This window comes from Hirundo rustica, chromosome 6, assembly GCF_015227805.2.
Source record: "Hirundo rustica isolate bHirRus1 chromosome 6, bHirRus1.pri.v3, whole genome shotgun sequence".
NCBI lineage: Eukaryota > Metazoa > Chordata > Aves > Passeriformes > Hirundinidae > Hirundo > Hirundo rustica.
Genome location: NC_053455.1, coordinates 6,491,092 through 6,510,879, shown reverse-complemented (window position 1 = coordinate 6,510,879; position 19,788 = coordinate 6,491,092). Strand labels below are relative to the sequence as shown.

Here is a 19,788-nt window from a genome sequence, read left to right as displayed (position 1 = left end):
GTGTGATTTCCAAAGTGCATCCCAGAGACCCTATGCTCTCCCTAACTCTGGCTTCTCTTAGTAAATGCTGGAGCAGCTCTTGCTCTAGAATGGGCCTGAATTAAATTCCTGTTTTATTTACATATGAAAAGAGAAAAGTCTTCTCTTGGGGACTTTCCTGTAACAAGGCAGACGCTTTTTGCTTTGGATTGTGGATTTTCTGCTGGGACTTGGTGATGCTGCAGAGATTTATTGAGCTGCAGTTGCCTTAATAAAATCTTCACCTTTGCCCAGATCTCCAAGCCTACACTCTACATGAGTTATGCAGGATTACAGAAGGACTTTATGGAAAATTACTCAATATTCCTCTCTGGGCTTGAGTCGCTTCCCATCCATAACATCTGTTGTCAGCTTTCTTCTCCATCACCCAAAGCCCAGAATCTCAACCTCTCACTAATGCTAACAGGCTCCAGCTCAGAAACTGGTGTGCTCAGGGTTTGCTTCCATTTGCCATTCTCTGAGCTTTGTGGAGGATGGTCCTTCAAGACCCTGCCTGCTTATCCTCCAGGCTGAAAATTGGAGCAGAGAAAAAAAATAAAGATTAGTTATCTGTCGGTATGAATGTACTTCTGCATTGTGTAGGTGGCTACTCTGTGGAAGGGCTTGTGTTTCTCACCTACATGAGGCTTGCAGTGCCTTCAGAGCACCCTCCCACCCACATTTTCAAACTGTAGGTCCAGGTGTGCTGTGTATTTTTGATAATGTGGCACAATGTGGGTTGTTTTTAGTTTTTTTTTTCCCTTTTACCCATTCCTTTTTGCTTCTGGCAGAGGGAGATTTTGAGGTTTTCAGGTGGTTTTCCCATCCTTCTCTGCTGTGTTAAGAGATGATCTTTAAGGGCTGATGTTCTCTGCCAGCATCTGTTTGACTGCTGCCTTCACACTCCCCTTAGTGTTCCAACCCAGTTTGCAGGTTCCAGCTTCAAGACTTGAAAGCTTGCTACAACTCTCTTCTGCTTTGCTGCATTCCCTTATTATATAGTCCTTACCTCTGCCCACACAACTATTCACCAGCCACATTAGGCATGCCTGCATATGCGCACATATATATGTATGTATGTCTGTGGATGCCTCTCTCTATATACAGTAACACTCAGGAAACCTCGTTATCTGCTTTTCCTCATTTTGCTGCTTCTGCAGCAGTAGACACCTTGCCTCTGTCTTTGATTTTTGTCAGCACCCTTGTACAGGGTGTTTTGCCTACTTGCTTTCATCCCAAAGGGTACAATGGATTCCCAGGTGTAAGTGAAGTTACTTCTCCAGAAAGCTGCAGTGCTCTGTTTTAGTACTTATGAGAAGTCTTTTGTCTTGGGTTAGCAATTGGGAATTAAGATCATCAAGTAATCAGCATAATGGCTTTGGAATTATCACAAAAAGCAGTCCCACATCTCTCCCACTTCTCCAGTTTACTGGTAGTGAGTTACTGGTTTAATCCCCATTGAATTTCAATAAACCCTTGTGGGTTTTAATCTTCCCCACAGCAGTCCTAGCCCAAATGGTTTTCTCTGCCCTCTGGGATCTATGCTGCAGTTCCTGGCACAGCTCCCGGACCTGGTGCATCAGAGGAGATTTGGGGGGGGGGCAGCAGCAGTGCCCATGTGGGATAACAGTGGGCAAAAGGCTCGTGTCAATGTGTCAGCTCTCAGGCAGCTCAGGAGAAAAGCCATTCTGTCAACTGGCTGAAAGCACATCAAATCCCAGAGGTAATTATCTGGCTGTGAAGGCATTTATGGTGCAGCGTGTGTAGGTGCTCGTTTGGGAGGGAGGCACACGGAGCTTTGCTGGATGGAGAGCACCTGACGTTCACAGCCCTGCGGGGGAACAGAGTGTTTCTAAGAAAATTGCTCTAAGTGTTCTAGGGTTTCACCCCTTGTGGAGCACACCTGCGTGTGTGTAGAGGACTGCCACGTGTGTGTCAGCCTGGAAGACCAGCTCCAGCTCCTGAGCACCTGCAGGAGCCCTCTGCGAACAGTGGGGATTTACCAAAAGCCAAGCTGACCACTCCAAAACCAAGGACTGTTTGGGGCTGTTTATTTGATGGGTGGTAGGATTTGAACAACACTTGGTTTCATTTCAGAAGTTAAGTAGAGATAACTATGCCAGGAGAGTGCTACACTGGGCAGGGCAGTGAGGAGGTGTGACCTGAAACACAAAAAAGAGATCAAATCTGATTTGTTCTGATAGCACGTGAAGAGTCCGACTCAGGTTCTCTTAAATAATGTAGTCATATAAAATTTGGAGCAATTCACAGTATAGTCCATTGTTTTTGGATTTGATAGCTCCACATTATGTAAAGAGGGAATCAAAGATGCCATCTACTGTTTTTTTTCTCACCTTTCTACCTTTCAGACTGAAGTTGGTACTACATGCTGGGAATAAACAAGAGCAAGAGAGGAAGAACAATATGTTTTATTACAGAATGAATTTTTATATAGCCTCCTGTCTCTGTTTATCATCTAGTTAGATTAATGAAGCTGTAAAAATGGGAATATGTTGTTTTACTGGGGGGAAGTAAAATTAAGAAGTCTGGAAGATGCAGAAATACTGTGATACACACCTAAACTTCATGTGTATTTTAGTAATGTGTAAATGTCATGGGTTGGGGGTAGTTCATGCTACACCACTTTCCAATGCCACTTTTTTCTCTGCTTCAGGAACCCCAGTTTGGTTCTACATGCAAATTGCACCTATAAGAAATGAGCACGAAAAAGTGGTTTTGTTCTTGTGCACTTTTAAGGATATCACTTTATTCAAACAACCAATCGAAGATGATTCAACAAAAGGTAAATTTGAAATACATTCTTATTTTTTGTGAATGATGGAAGTAAATGCTTGAGCTCAAACCTGTCATGTCTGTGATATGTGTGTTGAACTGAGGAAATGTTTCATGACCTCCGAGTTTCAATGCCACTCTCCTAAATTATTAAAAAAAAAAAAAAAATAAAAGGGGTAAATCAACATGAGTGGAAGTTACCTACCAATGTTTTTCTGGAGTCACAAGCATTCCTTTTTCTTTGTAATTCACTTCTTCATCACTACAGCTGGCACTTTCTAAAAATTACACAGTTTTGAGTCAATTGAATGCTGTGCTGTTTTGGGAGACCTTTGTGTTACGGGACAGGTATCATCTTTTCAAGAAAAAAAAAACAACCCAGCTCCTTATGATGAGATGCTGGTGTTTCTTCCCATTCTCCCTCCTGGAGGTGAAATGTGAAAGAAACAGTGTGCTTCAGTCATTTATTACTGCTCAGGAGCGATGGCTACATGGCAGTGGACATTGTGCTTGTTACTTATCAGCTGCAGGGCAGGATTTTGTTGGAATGCTCTTGTCACTGAACAGCTCACGGTCAGGCCTGCAGCCTTGCAGGAGAAATTGATGGGGAAAGGTGCAGAGGATCTGGCAGCATCATCCTCTGCTTTAGTTACAAAACACGTGTCTCATGTCAGGTTTACATGTGTATTGCTTTGGGTGAAGCAATGCATGCTTACATAAAGAAGGACATTATCTATGTCCCTTGAAAATTGCCTCCTGGTGATTAATTCTTTTCTATGTTTTTCCCTTTTTGGAGGACTTGATATCTCACTTGGGGCTGGTGTGCTGTAAACCATCTTCTTTAGGATAAATGTGTTGGTGTCATTTGAATGCAAACAGCGTTTAAAGTAATTTCTCAATATCTAGATAGCACTTATTGCAAGTATTTGGATAACTGAGAAGTCAGTTTATAAAGGCAGACTTAAAATGGAAGACTTCCCTCCCAGCTAACCCTAAATATGATTTTTATTTTTCTAGAGAGTATTATCCATAAAATTATAAGATCCTGATATAGGAATACCCTCTCAGCCATCATAAACTTTATTGCCTCTACAATTTAGCTAGCAACCTGCAAATGTTCTTTATTTCACTTTCAGCTCCATAATGTGTAATTCTCCTGCCTGGAAATAATCTGAATTTTTTTAGGGTAAATGCTAGTTAATTAAAAGGACATTATAGGTATCTGAAGCCTCCTTGCTGCAGTGTAAGTAATACATAGTGTGAGCTCATCAAGGAAAAAGCCAGTCTTTGCAAGAAGCCTCTTGTAAGGTTTCCTATTTGATACTTTTTGGGGAAACCAAGATGTGTCTCACATAGAACCAGCTCCCAAATCCCCCCTTTTTCCCTGCTCTGCCCCACTTCCTGCAGGACTGAGTCACACTGACAAGTGTTGGACTGCAGCAGGACAGAGAAAACATACTGAAGGTGGCTCTCAAATGCAGAAACGATGACTGTTGCCTCCTTTAGATTCTCAGCCTGGGAGATTCAAACTCTGCTGCCTTCCCTGGGGTGGCAGGGATGTGCTCCAGGGGCTGAGCTCTTCCCTTCCCCATCTTGTGGCTGAGGAGGAGCAGAACCCATGTGGCATCCAGAACAGGAATTTATGTTCCTATGGGAAAGAGCAATAGCAGTGAAATGCAAGACTTGTGTGCTGCTGCTCTGCACTGAAGGGCACCATTAGTTAAAATGCTGGGTATTAATGATGGACATCATGAAATATTGCCCTCAGCAGCCAAAGAGGTTTGGCTCTGTGTCTAAAGAGCCCTTACTTCTGTCAAAGTCATACTCTAAATCCTCCAAAACTCAAACAGAAGATTGCAGAGGCAGTGCAGCCACATTTCCCACATTCTATGCCTTTAAGGCATAAAACTGAAGCCTTAAGAATCTGCTTAGGGTGCTTTGATTAGAGCATTGATCTGTGCCTCCAACAAACCTCATCATCTCAAACCACTGACCCAGTTTTTCTTCTGTTCCTGTATAAGTTAAGGCTTGTCTTTTGCATTCTTGACATAAGGAAAACATATTCAAATATTTGCAGCACTTTACTACAGGGGTGGGAAAACAGCACTGTTGCGTTACCCTGTGGGTCTCTGGGATCCCACAGCACTGGGATCACAGTGTTTTTGTGTCAGACATGGTGCTATGAGAGATCCATAATTCATTGTCCCTGCTGATAACATTACAACGTGCTTAGATGCTGCTGGGCCACTTTCTTTTTGAATTATGAGATTGGTAAACATATCTGTTAAAATGTAGTGGAGGATTTTTAAAGTCTTGTGGAAAAGGGTTTCAATAAAATACTGCTGTTGAGTGCTGGGATTTTTCCACTGAAAGGGCTTTTTTTATTTTATTTTATTTTTTTTTTTTAAAAGAAGGATATTTCTTAAGAAATTCTGCCAGGACCATGCAATACATAATACATAACTATGGTACAGATGAGTTACTGTGTGTTACTTATGGGAGCAGTAAATTTGAGATAAAAAATTCAGCAGGAATAAAATATTGATGCCATTATGCAATAATCTCTCCATACCAAAATGTTCTACACTGTTCAAAGGTGTGTTGCTTTGTTGTGAAGCTTCAGTACATCGCGCTTCTGTGAGGTATTTAAATCATGCCACTGATTGTCTCTACATTGCAGAGTGTCTGTGTGTCCCCACTCGTGGAAATTCCTGGTTGGGTTGGCCAGATCTGGCATCTTGTGGAGACCTTGCCAGGGAACAGCAGTTCTGGGGGACAGGGAGTGGTGCTGAGGATGAAGATCTGCCCAGAAGTGTTGAGCAGCTTGTGGGGTTTGTGAAAACAGGACAAACAAATGAAACAGTTGTCTCACATTGCTGGGGTGAGGTGGGATTTTTTTTTTTTTTTCCCCCTGATGTGGGCTTAAAAACATGTTTGAGTGGAGAGAGAAAAAAAAAAAAAAAAAAAAAAAAAAAAAAAGGCAGTTGACTTCACGGGGACAAACCCCGTGTGAGCAGGGGGAATCGGAGAGGTCTGGGACACTGTGACAGATGGTGTGTGTCTCTGCTTACCTGTGTGCTCACCACTTGCTCTGTTAATGCTGAAAGGAGGGAGAGAAGAAAAGGGAGGAGGAGGGAGCTTTGCTTGCGAGAGGGAGTAACAGTAATGAAAGTTCTTCCCGGGCTCACCCAGGAGGCTGTAAATTTGCTGCAGACCAGAACGCTGTTGAAACTTACTGGACTGTAAGCAAGACTGGAGAAAAGGGATATTTAAAAGCCACCTTTCTCTCATAAAATACAGTGACAGAGATCAAAACCCTTGTTTTCTGAGAGGGTACAGGCAGCCGGCACTAAAGATTGGACTGACTTGTTTTCTTGTTACTTGTGCTCCAATCTATTATTGCTGGGTGATGCGTGGGAGACCTATGATGTATGGCAATATAACAGTGACCAAAAAGTGCTGTAAAGCCATTCCTTGTAAATGGAAAATTACTTTAAAATGTGTCTAACCAGTCAAAAGTGTCATAAACCCCCAGCAACTCCAGCAGAAGCAGCAGAAATGATGATGGAAGGAAGGATCAGCCTCCTGGTTGACGTGCTCGCTCCTGGGTGAAGGTGCCACCAGCAGCTGTGGAGGTCTGGAGGATAGAGAGAACACCCTCCATTGGTTTGGGTTTTGGTTTATAGTGCCCCAGCTCCTGAGACAGTGGCTGATGGGCTGTGCATGGGGACAGTGTGGAAAAAGAGGTGTGAAAATTCATGGTGAGGCAGGAGGCGATGGCTGCACTTGGTTAAGGAGCTGAGCTGTGTTTGTCTGATCTCTCCTTTCCTTCTCCTGCTCCTCTTTGCTAATAGGAGTATTTGTCTGATCTGGATTCAGAGGCAAGCAGCAGGTGCCACCTGTGGTGGCAGAGGGCCAGATCCCCAGGTGTCCTGGCTCGAGGCTGTGCACAGCAGAGGTGGAAGGCCATTACAAGCGTATGAAAGATCCTATTATGTATTTTCTTCAAGCGAATAAAACCCAAAGAATCTTTTTTTTTAATGTTTGTACCATTGTTGGGTCACAGTTGGATGCTTTTATCAGCTTGCTGAGCTTTTATTCTGCCTTTACCCAATGGCCTTTTAAAAACATCTGAAGACTTTCAATTCTTCCAAAGACACACAGTGGTAATAATCTTCTGTTTATTTGTCAGGAAAAAAAAAAAAAAAGAAGCCATTTTTCTGGGCCCTAACTATTAGAAGGGTGAATGGGGCCACTTAAAATGTTAACACCATTTGAAGCCAGGAGTGCTGTAGATTCTATTGAACAGAAAGTTTAAGTATAGAAAAGTAAAAAAAAATTACCAGCATTTTTGGTTAATAGTGGAGTTTCACCTAGTTGTGCAATGTTTTATTCCCTTTGTCATCATCAGTGAAGAAAAAACATGGCCTTTGGGTAAACTTAGAATTTTTTTTTTGGCTAGAATTCTCACTGGTTATCTGGAGTGTCTGTGGAGTGAAATATCAGGCTTGTCACATCTGGAGTGATGGGGAGGTTCTGGTGAATACTGATGGGATGTTGAATCAGGATGCAAAGTTGTGGTAACGAGCACACTACAGCTCAGGACAGTGTGCTGTTAACAGATGGGATCAGGAAATGGCACAGCAGGTTCCTGAAGTTGCTTTTTTATCTTTTTTAATTATTTTTTTTTTTTTTTTTCCTTTTCACTTGATAGAGCCAGACTCTGATAATCAAGTCTGTCTGGGACAATGCTGTAATGCTTTCAGTGATATAACTCTTTACGATTATATAACCCTGTATAATGATACAACTCTATCTCAGAGTGTGACAGGGCTATAAAAAGTGTAGTAGTTGCAGAAATACGCTCTTATGGCTTGCTAATCCTTGCTAAGCCTATAATTCTGATCCTTTTTTATCTTTAATAAGTGCAAGTTATTAAGCATATATAACTAGTTGCACATGGGAACCTTTTTTCCTTGAGGGGGTGTCAATCTTGGTGATAATAGAAGAAGTGGGTGGAGGGATTAGTGCATGAAAATAAGATTTCTACCTTTAGCTGAAGCACAGTGTACCCTGTTGACTACATCACCTTGACAATAATCCATCACAGTAATTTAATAGGTTACAATTTGGATATCCTTAACATGTTTTTATTGCACTTTTCTGCAGCTGTAATAACAAGGGTCTTCGTGCAGTAGAGACCCACTTGTCCTCATGCTGCTTCCTCTTGCTGTGATCTGCAGTTTCACTCCCTTCCAGGCAGCGAGGAGATCACCTCCATTTCTCCATTCTCCCCGGGGTCTAGAGTGCAGCAGCCAGGGGCTCCTGGGCTGGGAGAAAGGACTTTGGTGGGGAGGGGGAATGGCAAGAATGGGCACTTGCCAGGACCCCAGGTGGGTTTTGAGTGCCAGGAGCAGACAACTCTCTGCAATGATGCTGAGATATAATCTCTTTTAATATTTAAGTAGATAATATTTAGATAAAATACTATTTTAGATAATATTTTAAACCATCCATTTGGGGTAGGCACAGCTTGCCAGTAACCTGGAAGACCTTTGGAGGTTGCTTTTTTCCTGTTCCTGCAGGACAAGCATCTCTGTTGATCAACCCTGTTACGTTTTCAGTGACGTGCTGCCGGCACTTTCTGCAGACACTGCACAGGCTGAATAGTCACAGAGAGAGTTGTTTCCTCGCTTTTAGGAGTGATGCTCCAAGCCTTTATTTTCACTCCCTCTTCCCTCTCTGTATCCTTTTTTTCTTTACTGCTGCTGGAGACCCATTGTGGTGAAGAGGGAATTTCCATATCCGGGGTTGTTTAGTTTCTTTCACAGAAATGAAGTACTTTTTTTCTGAATCTGATACAGCCTTTGGAGCTCTTTGTGTGCTCCATCAGCAACCCATCAATGCACATTAACCGTCTGCAAATTTCTGGGAGTTTAATGTGCAACGAAAATGAAATCCCATTGAAATGAAATCTAACCCTGTGAGAAACTGAATTAAACTGGAAGCTGATCTTTGGAGCAGCAACTGCTGTTTGTAGATGGATACACTTTGTATGTAGGAAACTGAACGTTCATCAGCCAAATCCAAAATAATAAGTATAAATGTAGGGGAGTTTAAAAGTCTGATCTGTGTAACACAAGGCATTCCACTCCACTAAGTTGCTCCTCTGCTGAACCCATGAACTTGTGTGTAACTAAATCATTCTCTCCAGGGAGGCATCCAGTATTGATTTAGAAGAGGCTGAGCATCCACTACATTGCTTAATATTTTTTGTGCTTCTCCATTACACTTCTGGCATTAAAGAAGTGTCAAATTAGCCTGGCTTCAGCTTCTTGCAGTGGCATCTCCTTATGTCTTATTTTCCACTGTATTGAGAAAGTCCCACTAAGGCATTTACACATATAATCAGCTCATCACTGCGCTTTCATTTGATAAAGCAAATGAGTTCAGCTGCTTAAACCTCTGTCTAGACTGAATTTGGAGGTCTGGTGATGGCAGATACGTGGCTGTTTTAGCTGTCCTTTAATCCAGCTCATTGGCAGCAGTAGGGATGAAGCTGTGGTGGCCTGGATTTCAGCCTCCCGGGTCCCCAGTGAGTTTCTGCAGCAATTACTGTGGCCGGGTGGGTTTCCAGCTGATTCCTCTTTACTGCCCGTAGCTCAGCCTCCAAGCCCAGTTCTTACACTTACGTATCCAAGGAGCTGGTGACTTTCTGCCAAAGCCAATTACATGCTGAATTGCTCATCTACCAACACCTTTGGATCCTTTCCAGAACTGTTCTTTGCTTGGGACATTTCCCCCTCCCATGCTGGGGTTACAATTTTCGTTGCTTGTCTCTGGATGTCAGTTTTCCATTTAAAACATGTTTTAATGGCACGTGCCCAGTTATCAAGCACATCATCCTGTCTGTCCTCAGTGCTGTTTAACATTCCTCTAATCCTCCTGTCATTTGACACTTCTATCAGACATTTTATAAAGACTTTCAAACCCCGGAGACAAGCACTGAATAGGATGCCAGGCCATTGGTGGCCAGAAGGCTCCCAGTAATAATTTTTTACTATTTCCCGCTGCTCCTTGTTTGATACTTTCCAAGTAACAAGTTCTTCACCCATTTAACCTGTATTTTACTGAACTGTGTGGCCTCAGTGTCTCAGTGAGAGTGTCACACAAGGATCAGTTTGGTGCAGATTGCTGTGCAAGAGGCTTTGGCCTTTCTGTGTCTTTGGGGTGACTCAAATGCAGAACCAGGATGAGAGGATGTGATGGGATGAGCACTTCCCTATCTGACCAACTCCTAAAAGCCAGTTGACTGACATTTACACTAATCAGTATTTTCTTTTTCTCCTCTTCTTCTTCCCCAAATTTGCACCTGTTTTTTATACACTTACGGGAAGTAATTCCCCAGTGGCCCTGTATTTGTGTATAAAGTTTAGCCCTTATTTGCAGAAAAGTGAAATGTAAGAAATTTGCACGGTACATTTAAGGCTATTTGAGAATTAAATTAAAAATATATATTGTAATTTTAAAATGTATGCCTAGTGTAGTCTAGAGTTATATAAATCTTAGCTCTTCTTATCAGTAGATCTCAAAATGGCTTGCAAATTAGGTAATTAGCATTATCTTCATTTTAAGGAGGAGAAACTGAAGCTCAGAGAGGTAAAATGATATGCCCAAGATTACCCATTAGTTCTTCATCCATACTGAGCTCCCCAGCAGCTGCAGTGGGTGGATGGTAACTGGGAAGACAACACCGAGCAAGAGGAGAGGTTGGATGTAAAAATTATCCCAGAAGTGCAGTGCATTATCAGACAGAGGAACACGCAGAATTTCAATTCTGAAAATTTATCCCAACGCTCTGAATTTCATTTTAATGGACTCTAAGTCCAGAAATATTTTTACTGCACCATGGGAATGGTTGAACATTGTTTGACTATTAATCTGTTTATTCAGGAATCCTGTTTATTCCTCTCTCTCTCTAAAAACCCAATACCAGGATTATTCAGTTTTTCAAAGAGACAGTGAGCTCTTTCAGACATACTTTGCCTGCAGTAAAGAGCAAACAGCCAGCCATTGTCGTGATTTTACTGCTTGAAAATCTAGAAATAGTTGGGATTTATACATGCTAACTATTTATGCCAAAGGATGATCCATGTTGCCAATTGAATTCTACACTCCCCGACTCTGAGCAGTGTTAGCTCTTTGCTCATGTGGGTAAGTCATAAATGATGTATTATTTAAGCATTCTGCATATTAACTGTTTTGTGCCTCACAACGAGATCAGAACGATCTTTCCATGGCTGGGATCTGTTCCCTGTGCTCCTGCAGGCCAGAATCAACACAAGCGCTGCTGGAATTGTCCTCTGCAATTGTGGGTTTTTTTTCCACACAGAATTCTTAACTCAAGTGTATTCCCTGGAGTCCCAGGTAGGGGATAATTCCCTATTATACTGGTTTAAAAGTCATCGTTATTTAAGACCAGACAAACGATGATAAAAAGGTTAATTGCAACCCAGTAGAGCTACACGAATGCTTTATTAGGGGGAACTAGCCATGTCTAGGATTTTCAGAGCGAGTGCACCATAAAGGACATTAACATTTCACCTTGAGATTTTAAACTCTTCACAAACTCTGATGTATGAAATTAGTTTTAAAATAAGGTAACATAGTTTATGAGCTAAGTATTTTTTTTTCAGTGTGGCTGTTAGCTGGGTGGTTAGATCTGCCTTTGGAACTGTACACAAACACAGTCAGAGAGACTGCAGATTTTCAATTCCTAATTAAATTATGGTGAGAGTTCTAAAGGTTTTATTCCTTTAGAGTGTTTATCCCCTTTAGTTATATTTGAAAATATTTTCTGTTTTGTGAGCTTGGAAATCCTTCTGATTCCAAGGTTTTGTCTCCACATAACCTTTAGGAAAGAGTCTTAGACGTCATTTCCAACTTAAACGACTCAATGATTCTGTCTCATCCATTCCAGCATCACTTCTGCTTGGGGAAGCCTCCCTTGCTGCACTTTCTTTGGACAGATTTTACTCTGGTTCTTTTTATGCTCTGCAACAACATTTTGGACCTGGCTGGAGTTTCTCCTCACCCAGGGAAGGCAGCAGGGATGAGAGGGGCTGCTGGAGATGGGTGGGAATGTTTGTGCATCCATCTATAGGGTGTGTTGTTGGGAAGGAGGCTGGTGACCCTGAAGGGCAGAGAGATGTCCCTGTGGCAGTGCCAGGGTTCAGCTGGCAGAAATGTGAGAATGTGAGGTCTCTAAGTGCATCTGGAAAGGATTTTGCACACAGAGAAAGCAGCGAGTGTGGCAGTGGAGGGGAGGTCTTGGGGAGCTGCTGCCACAGAGCTGTGCCCATCCCAGCTGTCCAGTGTAGAACAGAATGATGGATTTGGGAACTCAGGGACAAAGATGTGTGGGCATTATACTGCTCTTATTGGAGGAGTCCTGGTGGAAAGGCGTGTGCTGTTGTGAGTGGGATAGTTTGGGCTCTTTGGTGGTGGAGGGACAACAGGATGGAGTTCTAACCTTGAAATACCATTTCCCCCTCAGGCACCGTGTAGTTTCTGTAGTGGTGTGTAAATATATGCATTCATACACCACTGAGTGGCTAAATGAGGTCCTCAGATCCTTCTGGAAAGCTTTTCCTCCCTCGAGGAGGTATTTGGGTGCTCTCTCTGCTTCACCTGACTACTGCCTACCTTCCCCCACTGTGCTCCTGCACTCCCCCAGGCAGCCTGTCACAACCTCAACAGCTTCAACCAGTGTCACAGCATCTAAGGCTTAGAAAAAAAATACCTTTTTTAAAAAAAATTAATTTGGTATTCCTGTTTTTATTTCTCTTCAGAGAAACCTCTGGCTCAGGTGTTGTGTGAAGGACATCACAAAGTCATCTCTGTCTCAGACCCACAGTCAGAGAGCTGTCAAATTGGCAGTCCTGTTTAGGGCAAGAGACAAGGGAAATAGTGGATGTAGAATATTTAATTGTGTCTAAAATGCATGGAGGAAGAAGGAAGGGCAGCATTACAGCTGGGCCAAGGCAGGGACTAGTTTAGCCCATGTTTGTCAGCATGTTTGCCTTCTTCATGTCCTGTTCTTGTAACTGTTAAACCTCCAGTTTACTGAGAATGAGTAATTTTACCTTGAATAATGGATAGAAACAGGTAAATATTTTGCTGGGTTAGTGATTTTGCTTTGAATAATGGATAGAAACAGGCAAATCTTTTGCTAGGTTCCTGTTTAAGAGATCATTGTTTTGAGAGTGAATGCAAATCATGAAGGATTTTTTTTTTTAAGCGGGGGAACAAATACTTCTTATTTTTTTCTCTGGATAAAAAAGTAATTAAAGAGAACCAGGAGAAACAGTAATTTTATTTATATGCTGTTCCAGAATTTTCCATGAGAGGTGGCTCACGTCTTTGTCTGGAACACCCAGTTTAACTGCTTGGAAGGAGAAGCAGCTGATGATCTGATCTGGTGTGTGATCTGATGATGATGTTTTTTTCCCCAAGAATCTCTGTGCCCTGGTGCAAAGTTCAGGGTGCTGTTTTTCAGGCAGTTGCAATCCAGCTGAGCTGAAGAGAACATCAAAAGTGTTGCATTTTCTCACGAGTACGTTTTTGTTTTTTCCCCTCTTGCACCTGCTATTTGTGCATCTCCTTTACTCCTTCCAGATTGAAAATATCTGTGAGGACAGGCGGTCACTAATACTTGGGATAAAATTACCATTCTTTTCAAGTGTCTGTCTATAGAGGAAAAGAAAGGAGAGACTCGTTTGAAGAAACATTGACAGCAGTAGGCAGCTATGCAAATTTTTCCTGGTCTATTTAAACATACCCATTGGTTTTAAATATAATTCTGAACTTGTCTAGTCTGCAACAAGGTCAAGAAAGAGAGAAATGTACCCTGTGCAGATTATTTCAGACACGAGGCAGCCCGTATACATTTTCACCTTCCCACTCATAACCCAGCATCCTGCTGTTGCTGTGTTTTTAATTCTCCTGGGTTGTAAATAGGAGACAAAAGAACCTGGTGCTTTTTTTCCACACTATTGCAGATGGATAGATTGGAGCAGGTAAAATAATGGTGGAGTTGGTGCTGAATTGGAGAAAAAGTCATGTTAGTGTATTCTGTGCTTCCAATATCCAGAAACATGGGCTTCACAGGGCTGAAAGAAATGTGAAAATGGGAAGCCTCTAAATGAGGCTGGAAGGGTTTTGCAGGTCTGCTCTGGTGCAAAGCAAAGCTTTGGTCTTGGTGGAGAAAGGACATGATTAAATGGTTTGTCCTGTGAAAAGAAGAGGTCAGAGCAGATGAGCAGAGTGGTAACCTTGAATGATAAAATGTGTGGCTTCTTTCTTTCACATGACATTGATGATCTCACATGGTGGTAAAGAAGGATTTGAAAAAAAATGGTAGTTTTTCCTTTCTTTTTATTTTTACAGCAAAAGGGTTGCTGTTGTCTGGTACGCAGCTTACTAGCTTCCCCAGGAATTCTGCACTTGTGGTTAGTGCAGGACAGATGCTTTTCTTACCTAAATCAGTAACAAGGGATTTCTCACCAATTCTGCTTTTATAAGAGAGATATTTTAATGAGTGAGATCACTCAGCCTGCAAAGCACCAAGACAAAGGATTTCGAGAGAGTGGATGAAGCCATCTCCTGTCATTGCCAGCCACTGACTCTTCTCCAAATCCACCTCTAACTGGACACAGTACTGCAGGAACTCCAGTGAGGAGGAGGTGGGAGGGATCATCTTCCTGGACCTGCTGGCAGTTCTCTGTCTCATTCAGCCAAGGATTCCCACCATGGACGCGTTCAACTCGGTCCTCTGGGAACACCCAAACCATTTATGACCTTATCACTCTCTACAACTCCCTGAAGGGTGGTTGTAGTCATCTGGGGGTCCATCTCTTTCTCCAGGCAGCAACTGTGACAGAACAAGAGGGCACAGTCTTAAGCTGCGCCAAGGGAAATACAGGATGGATATTAGGAAAAAGTTCTTTACAGAAAGGGTGATAAAGTATTGGAATGGTCTCCCTGGGGTGGTGGTGGAGTCACCATCCCTGGAGGTGTTTAAACAATGACTGGATGTGGCAGCAGGTGCCATGGTTTAGTTGAGGTGTTAGATTTGGGTTGGACTCGATGATCTTGGGGGTCTCTTCCAATCTGGTGGTTCTGTGATTTTCTACCAAACCACATTCCAGCATGGATTGGTACATGGGGTTGTACCTCCCTGGATACAGGGCTTTGCGCTTCTCCCTTCTGGACGTCCTCACATTCCTGTCAGGAGTTGGAGTAGCTGACAATGCTGAGATGTGACGAGTGAGAGCCACTGGGGCTGCGCCCAGCAGTTTGTCTGCAGTGGTTTTGTTTTTGCTGAGCACTTTTCCATTACTCTTATATCAGCTGTGAGGCAGGAGGACAAAATAAAGACTGGGGACTGGCCCATGTTTGTCCTTATGTGCCACAGGGAAATATTTTCCCAGGGGAAGAGGACCATGACTGAGTACCTGAGTGTGTCAGTACCTGCCCAGGTCTGGAAGTGGGTGAACACCTTCCTGGAGGAGAGCTGCTCTTTTTCCCTGGTTCTTGCTCTGTGTTTGCAGTGACCCAAAATAAATCACCTGAGTGCAATGTGGCCTCCAGCAATTACTAGAAATGCTGGGGCAGAGCTGTTACCAGGCTCACTTGGTCTTTGAAATTGCTGGTTTAGAAAGATAAAGAACAGCCCTGACTTCTGTCTTAAAGCTGTCTCCTTCCTGCAGTTTTATAGATAATTAGAAAAAGAAAAAGTGAAAGGATTTTTTTTCCTAGAAATTAATAGTTCATAGATCACTGTAGTCTGCCTTGACCTTGTTTAATAGAGAAAGTGCATGTTCCTAATTGAATATCCCTGAAAGCTCCAGAAGCATGAGATGTATCCAAAGCTCACATTGAAAGTTTACATTTGAAAAGTTAATAAAATGCTTCTATTTTTTACCTCTTCCCAGTGAATTTTTTATGTGCATTTTTGAGGTCGTGTATAAATAGCCAGACACAAATGTTTGTGCAGTGCTGGTGGCGTGTCATGATATTTTAAGCTGTTCTGATTGTTAAATGATGAACAATGGATGTACATTTGTGTGAATGTGGTAAGTATGTGGTAAATGGCAAAGCCAAGTTTGTACATAATTTTTTTTCTTGAAGTTTTACTGTCTTTTCTGTTCCCTGTTTGTTATTTCATCTCCCTCAGGGCTTCCCTTAACATTCCAAGTCCCTGACTCCTATCAGCAAAAGGCGTTTAAAAATAAGCCTAGCACTGGCACCAGTTGTCCAGAGAAGCTGTGGCTGCCTCACCCCTGGGAGTGTTCAGGGCCAGGTTGGATGGGGCTTGGAGCAAACTGATCTGGTAGAAGATGTCCCTGTCTATGACAGGAGGTTGGAATGAGATGATCTTTAAGGTCCCTTCTAACCCAAACCATTCTGTGGTGGTTCTAACATAGAAATGTTATATTTCCTCTCTGAGATAGGAATATTTTCCCTAATTTTCACCTACTCAGCATTCAGATTGAATGAGTTAAACCTTCTCCTGAACTCCTTTCTTGCCTGTAACTTGTTTGAAATTATATCCACAAAAAAATGATGAGATACCTAGCTAAAACAAATGCTCAACATTTCCTTCTGTGTCCTTAGGAATATGTTTCCTTCCTAAAGATACTTGGTTTTTCAATTTTCCTGCTCAATGCAGAGGTGCTACACTGCTGAAAATCCTGGTGTTTTCTTTGCTGCACCCATCTATCCCATCCACTGATGCATCCACAGCATCACGAGCACTGGGGTGTTTTTCCAGCAGGAATGATTTTGCTCACATATTCCTGGGTTGGTGCTGCTGTCAGGAACAAACTGCTCCTTGCTGGGTGCTGCAGGAAAATGCTCTTTAGGGTCAGCTCAGTGTGTGGATCCCAGGCTACAATTAAAGCAGCTGTTTATCATTAGTATAATAGCTAAATCTATTTCTTAATGCTATTTAAAATCAAGTTCTTAATCTGGCTTTAAATGCTTAATGATTTTTTTTTTTTTTTTTTTTTTAGTTTGAAGCATTGCTGCTGGTGCAGTTTTGTTTTGGTTTTGTTGTGTTGTTTTTTTTTTTTTTTTTCCTCCTCCCCAGTTTATTTTTATCCTTGAAGTTTAGTTGGGGCAAAAACCAGTCAAGACTTAAGGATCAGACTTCTGGGGCTGCTCCAGTGGTCCTGAATCAGCAGGAGCCTTTCTGTAGCTGGGAAGGATTTTCCCTCAGCAGGACTTGCAGACTTGGGAAGCCTTTGCGTGAACTTCAGTGGCTTAGAATTAGATTTGAGCAGCAGAGTATGTCCCCAGAAGGCTGAAAACAGGATATCATCCTTCTAACACAATGTCTCCAGAAGGCACAAGAAAGACAGTGTTGGTTCCTTTCACATTTACCTGTGTTGCCCTGAAGCAGAAGTATTTTTTCTCTTTCGCAAGGTCTTTAAGCACAGAGCCTGAAGCTGCTCTGCACGCGAATTTAGAGAAACCATTCAGGTCTGAGACTGAATATCGTCGAGCAGAAAGGAGATTTGCTAGCACTGCATGAGGCCTGAGTGGTTCTGAGGGGATTTCTGACCCGGTTTCCTTCTTTCCCTGCAGGCTGGACCAAGTTTGCCCGGCTGACACGGGCGCTGACCAACAGCCGGAGCGTCCTGCAGCAGCTGACGCCGATGAACAAGGCTGAGGTGGTGCACAAGCACTCCCGCTTGGCAGAGGTGAGTGGGGTGGATACCAGCCTGCTCCCTTCCTAGGGCAAGGGTGGGGAGAAAACCCGCCCTAATTCCCACTGGTGAAGGATATTCTTAGAGGAAAATATTTCCCCGACTCTGATTTGTTTCAGCCTCGCCTCTCCTCGCCCTAAAGCAGCACCACGTGGCATGCTCACGTTTTTAAGACAGGTCATAAAAGCACTCTCTGTAGGTCACTTTTACTTAAATAACCCTGTTTCTGTGCACACAGTCCTCAGCTTTCTGGGTGTTTTAACTTGGGGTGCACAGTGTGCTTCTCTGCTCTATGATCTCACAGTGACATGGAACCAGGATTGATGTCCTTGAGTCTCTCTCCCAGGAAAATGGGATTGTTTGAGAAACCTCTTTGGAAGCATCCTTGTCCAGGTCCCCATGGCCTGGATATATACCCTGACATTGACTTTTTTGCAAAGCCATTCCTACAGTATTTCCCTCATTGCTTTTATCTTCAGAACTGATGAAATGAGCTCTTTGACATGTTGCAAGTATCTCCTTAACAGTGCAGGTGGTGCAACAAGTGAATACCTTCAGATTAACTGATGAAACAGAGGTACTGCTTTCATCTTCATGTCCACTGGTAATGAAAAATAAATGGGTCAAAATATATGAGCTACTGAAAAAGGCAGCCCTTGTGCCAGAGAACTTGTCCCGTAGAACTGATAGTGGCTTTAAATGTTTGGTTTTTTGGTTTCCAGTCCCTCTCTGGTTTTAGTGAACTTCGATAATTAAAAACTCAATTTATGAGAATGGAAACTCAGAGTTTCCAGGTATTAGCAGTGTTGTGTTTTCCCTTGAATGATCCAATACTAATAGCTTGAAAAGATGCTGGGTTACTGGCACCTCAGACTTTTCAAATTAATGGCGTTTCAGTGTCCTGTAAATCCAGTTAATCTGTTCTTGGTTTAGTCTGGGAAAGGGAAGGCTGGAGAAGATATGGCAAAAATATTCCAAAGAGTCCAAAGCAGCTGTATAGAATGAGGGAGGAAATTGTTCACCAGGACCTCTACAGCTAGGGGAAAAAGAAATGGCATCAGGTCACAGCAAGGGAGATTTAGGTCAGCAAAACCTCAAGTAAGGGAGTAGATGTGCTCAGGAATAGGTGGGATAAGGTTGTACTCAGGAATTTTTCCTTTCAGAGTGTGCAATCTCCACTTTTACAAGTATTTGATGGCTGGAAAGTGTTTTGTAGGAAAGTGCTGTGAGGGAGGCAGTCTGAGGGGAGGTTCACCATTGCTGTACAGGCCCCAATTTACATATTTCTGTATCTGAGGAGGATCATTATCTTCATAGCTCATCCCTTGCAGAATGTGCTGCTCACCTTATCAGACTTAACAGTTACCAGTTATTTCCATTAGCTGTACACAGGAATAATTCAGACAGTCTGTGGTAAATGCTGCTGACTATCAAGATATTGTGTATTCTTCGGTGATTTAAAATTAAAAATCCATGCAGCGTGAAAGAAATAATCATTATAGTTCAGTGGTCTCCACAGCCACTTGCCACCCACTCACCATGTCAAACTCAGCATGATATTATGTTAAGAATAATAATTATGCTTTTACAGTATCGTGGGAGCTCCCAAGCACTCCACCACCAGAGGCACAAGGAACCATCAAGCGTATGTTAACAGCATTCTGCTTGAGCCCTAAGTAGCTTATTTTTGCAGCTCTAGTGAGGATGTTTCCAGCTCCTGCCCCAGTGAACAAGGCAGGGAACAAAAAGGCCCAAAGAAACCAGGGAAAGAAGTCCCAGTGCTGATTTGCCAGCGAGGTGTTGGACACTGATGTGTCCAAAGAGATACCTGAAGGTAACAAACAAATTACAAGGCAAAGCTAAAATGGTGTGTTAAGTGCAGGTGAAAATTTTCACTTTGAAAGAAATTTTCACACAGCTGCTGTGAGAAAATGATTGTTTGATGGCTGCTTTAATTCCAGGGAAAACCCCATGGACCCACCAGCAAGTTCAGTGTGCTGCAGTGGTTATGGAAGTGCTGATAGTGAATCCTGGGCATTGGGGGAGGGACACCTGGAGTTTGATGTTTTTATAGGACTCACCAGGGGTTTGGCATCTGTGGTTGTCTCTGACAAGTGCCATTGGGACCACACCACTCCACAGAGGGCTTTGTGTTTCACTTGAACTGGTTGTGACACGGGGCTGGTGGCAAAGGGGGCAGCCAGGG

At 42.7% G+C, this 19,788-nt stretch overlaps 1 protein-coding gene across 1 annotated transcript in view; it reads left to right on the top strand.

Moving 5' to 3' along the window:
• Positions 1–19,788, top strand: part of KCNH5 (potassium voltage-gated channel subfamily H member 5) — a 151,678-nt gene that overhangs the window by 22,070 nt on the left and 109,820 nt on the right. The window contains exons 4-5 of the mRNA XM_040068574.2: positions 2,693–2,821; positions 17,461–17,576. Coding sequence (XP_039924508.1) covers positions 2,693–2,821; positions 17,461–17,576 — 245 coding nt within the window. The remainder of the gene's footprint in view (positions 1–2,692; positions 2,822–17,460; positions 17,577–19,788) is intronic.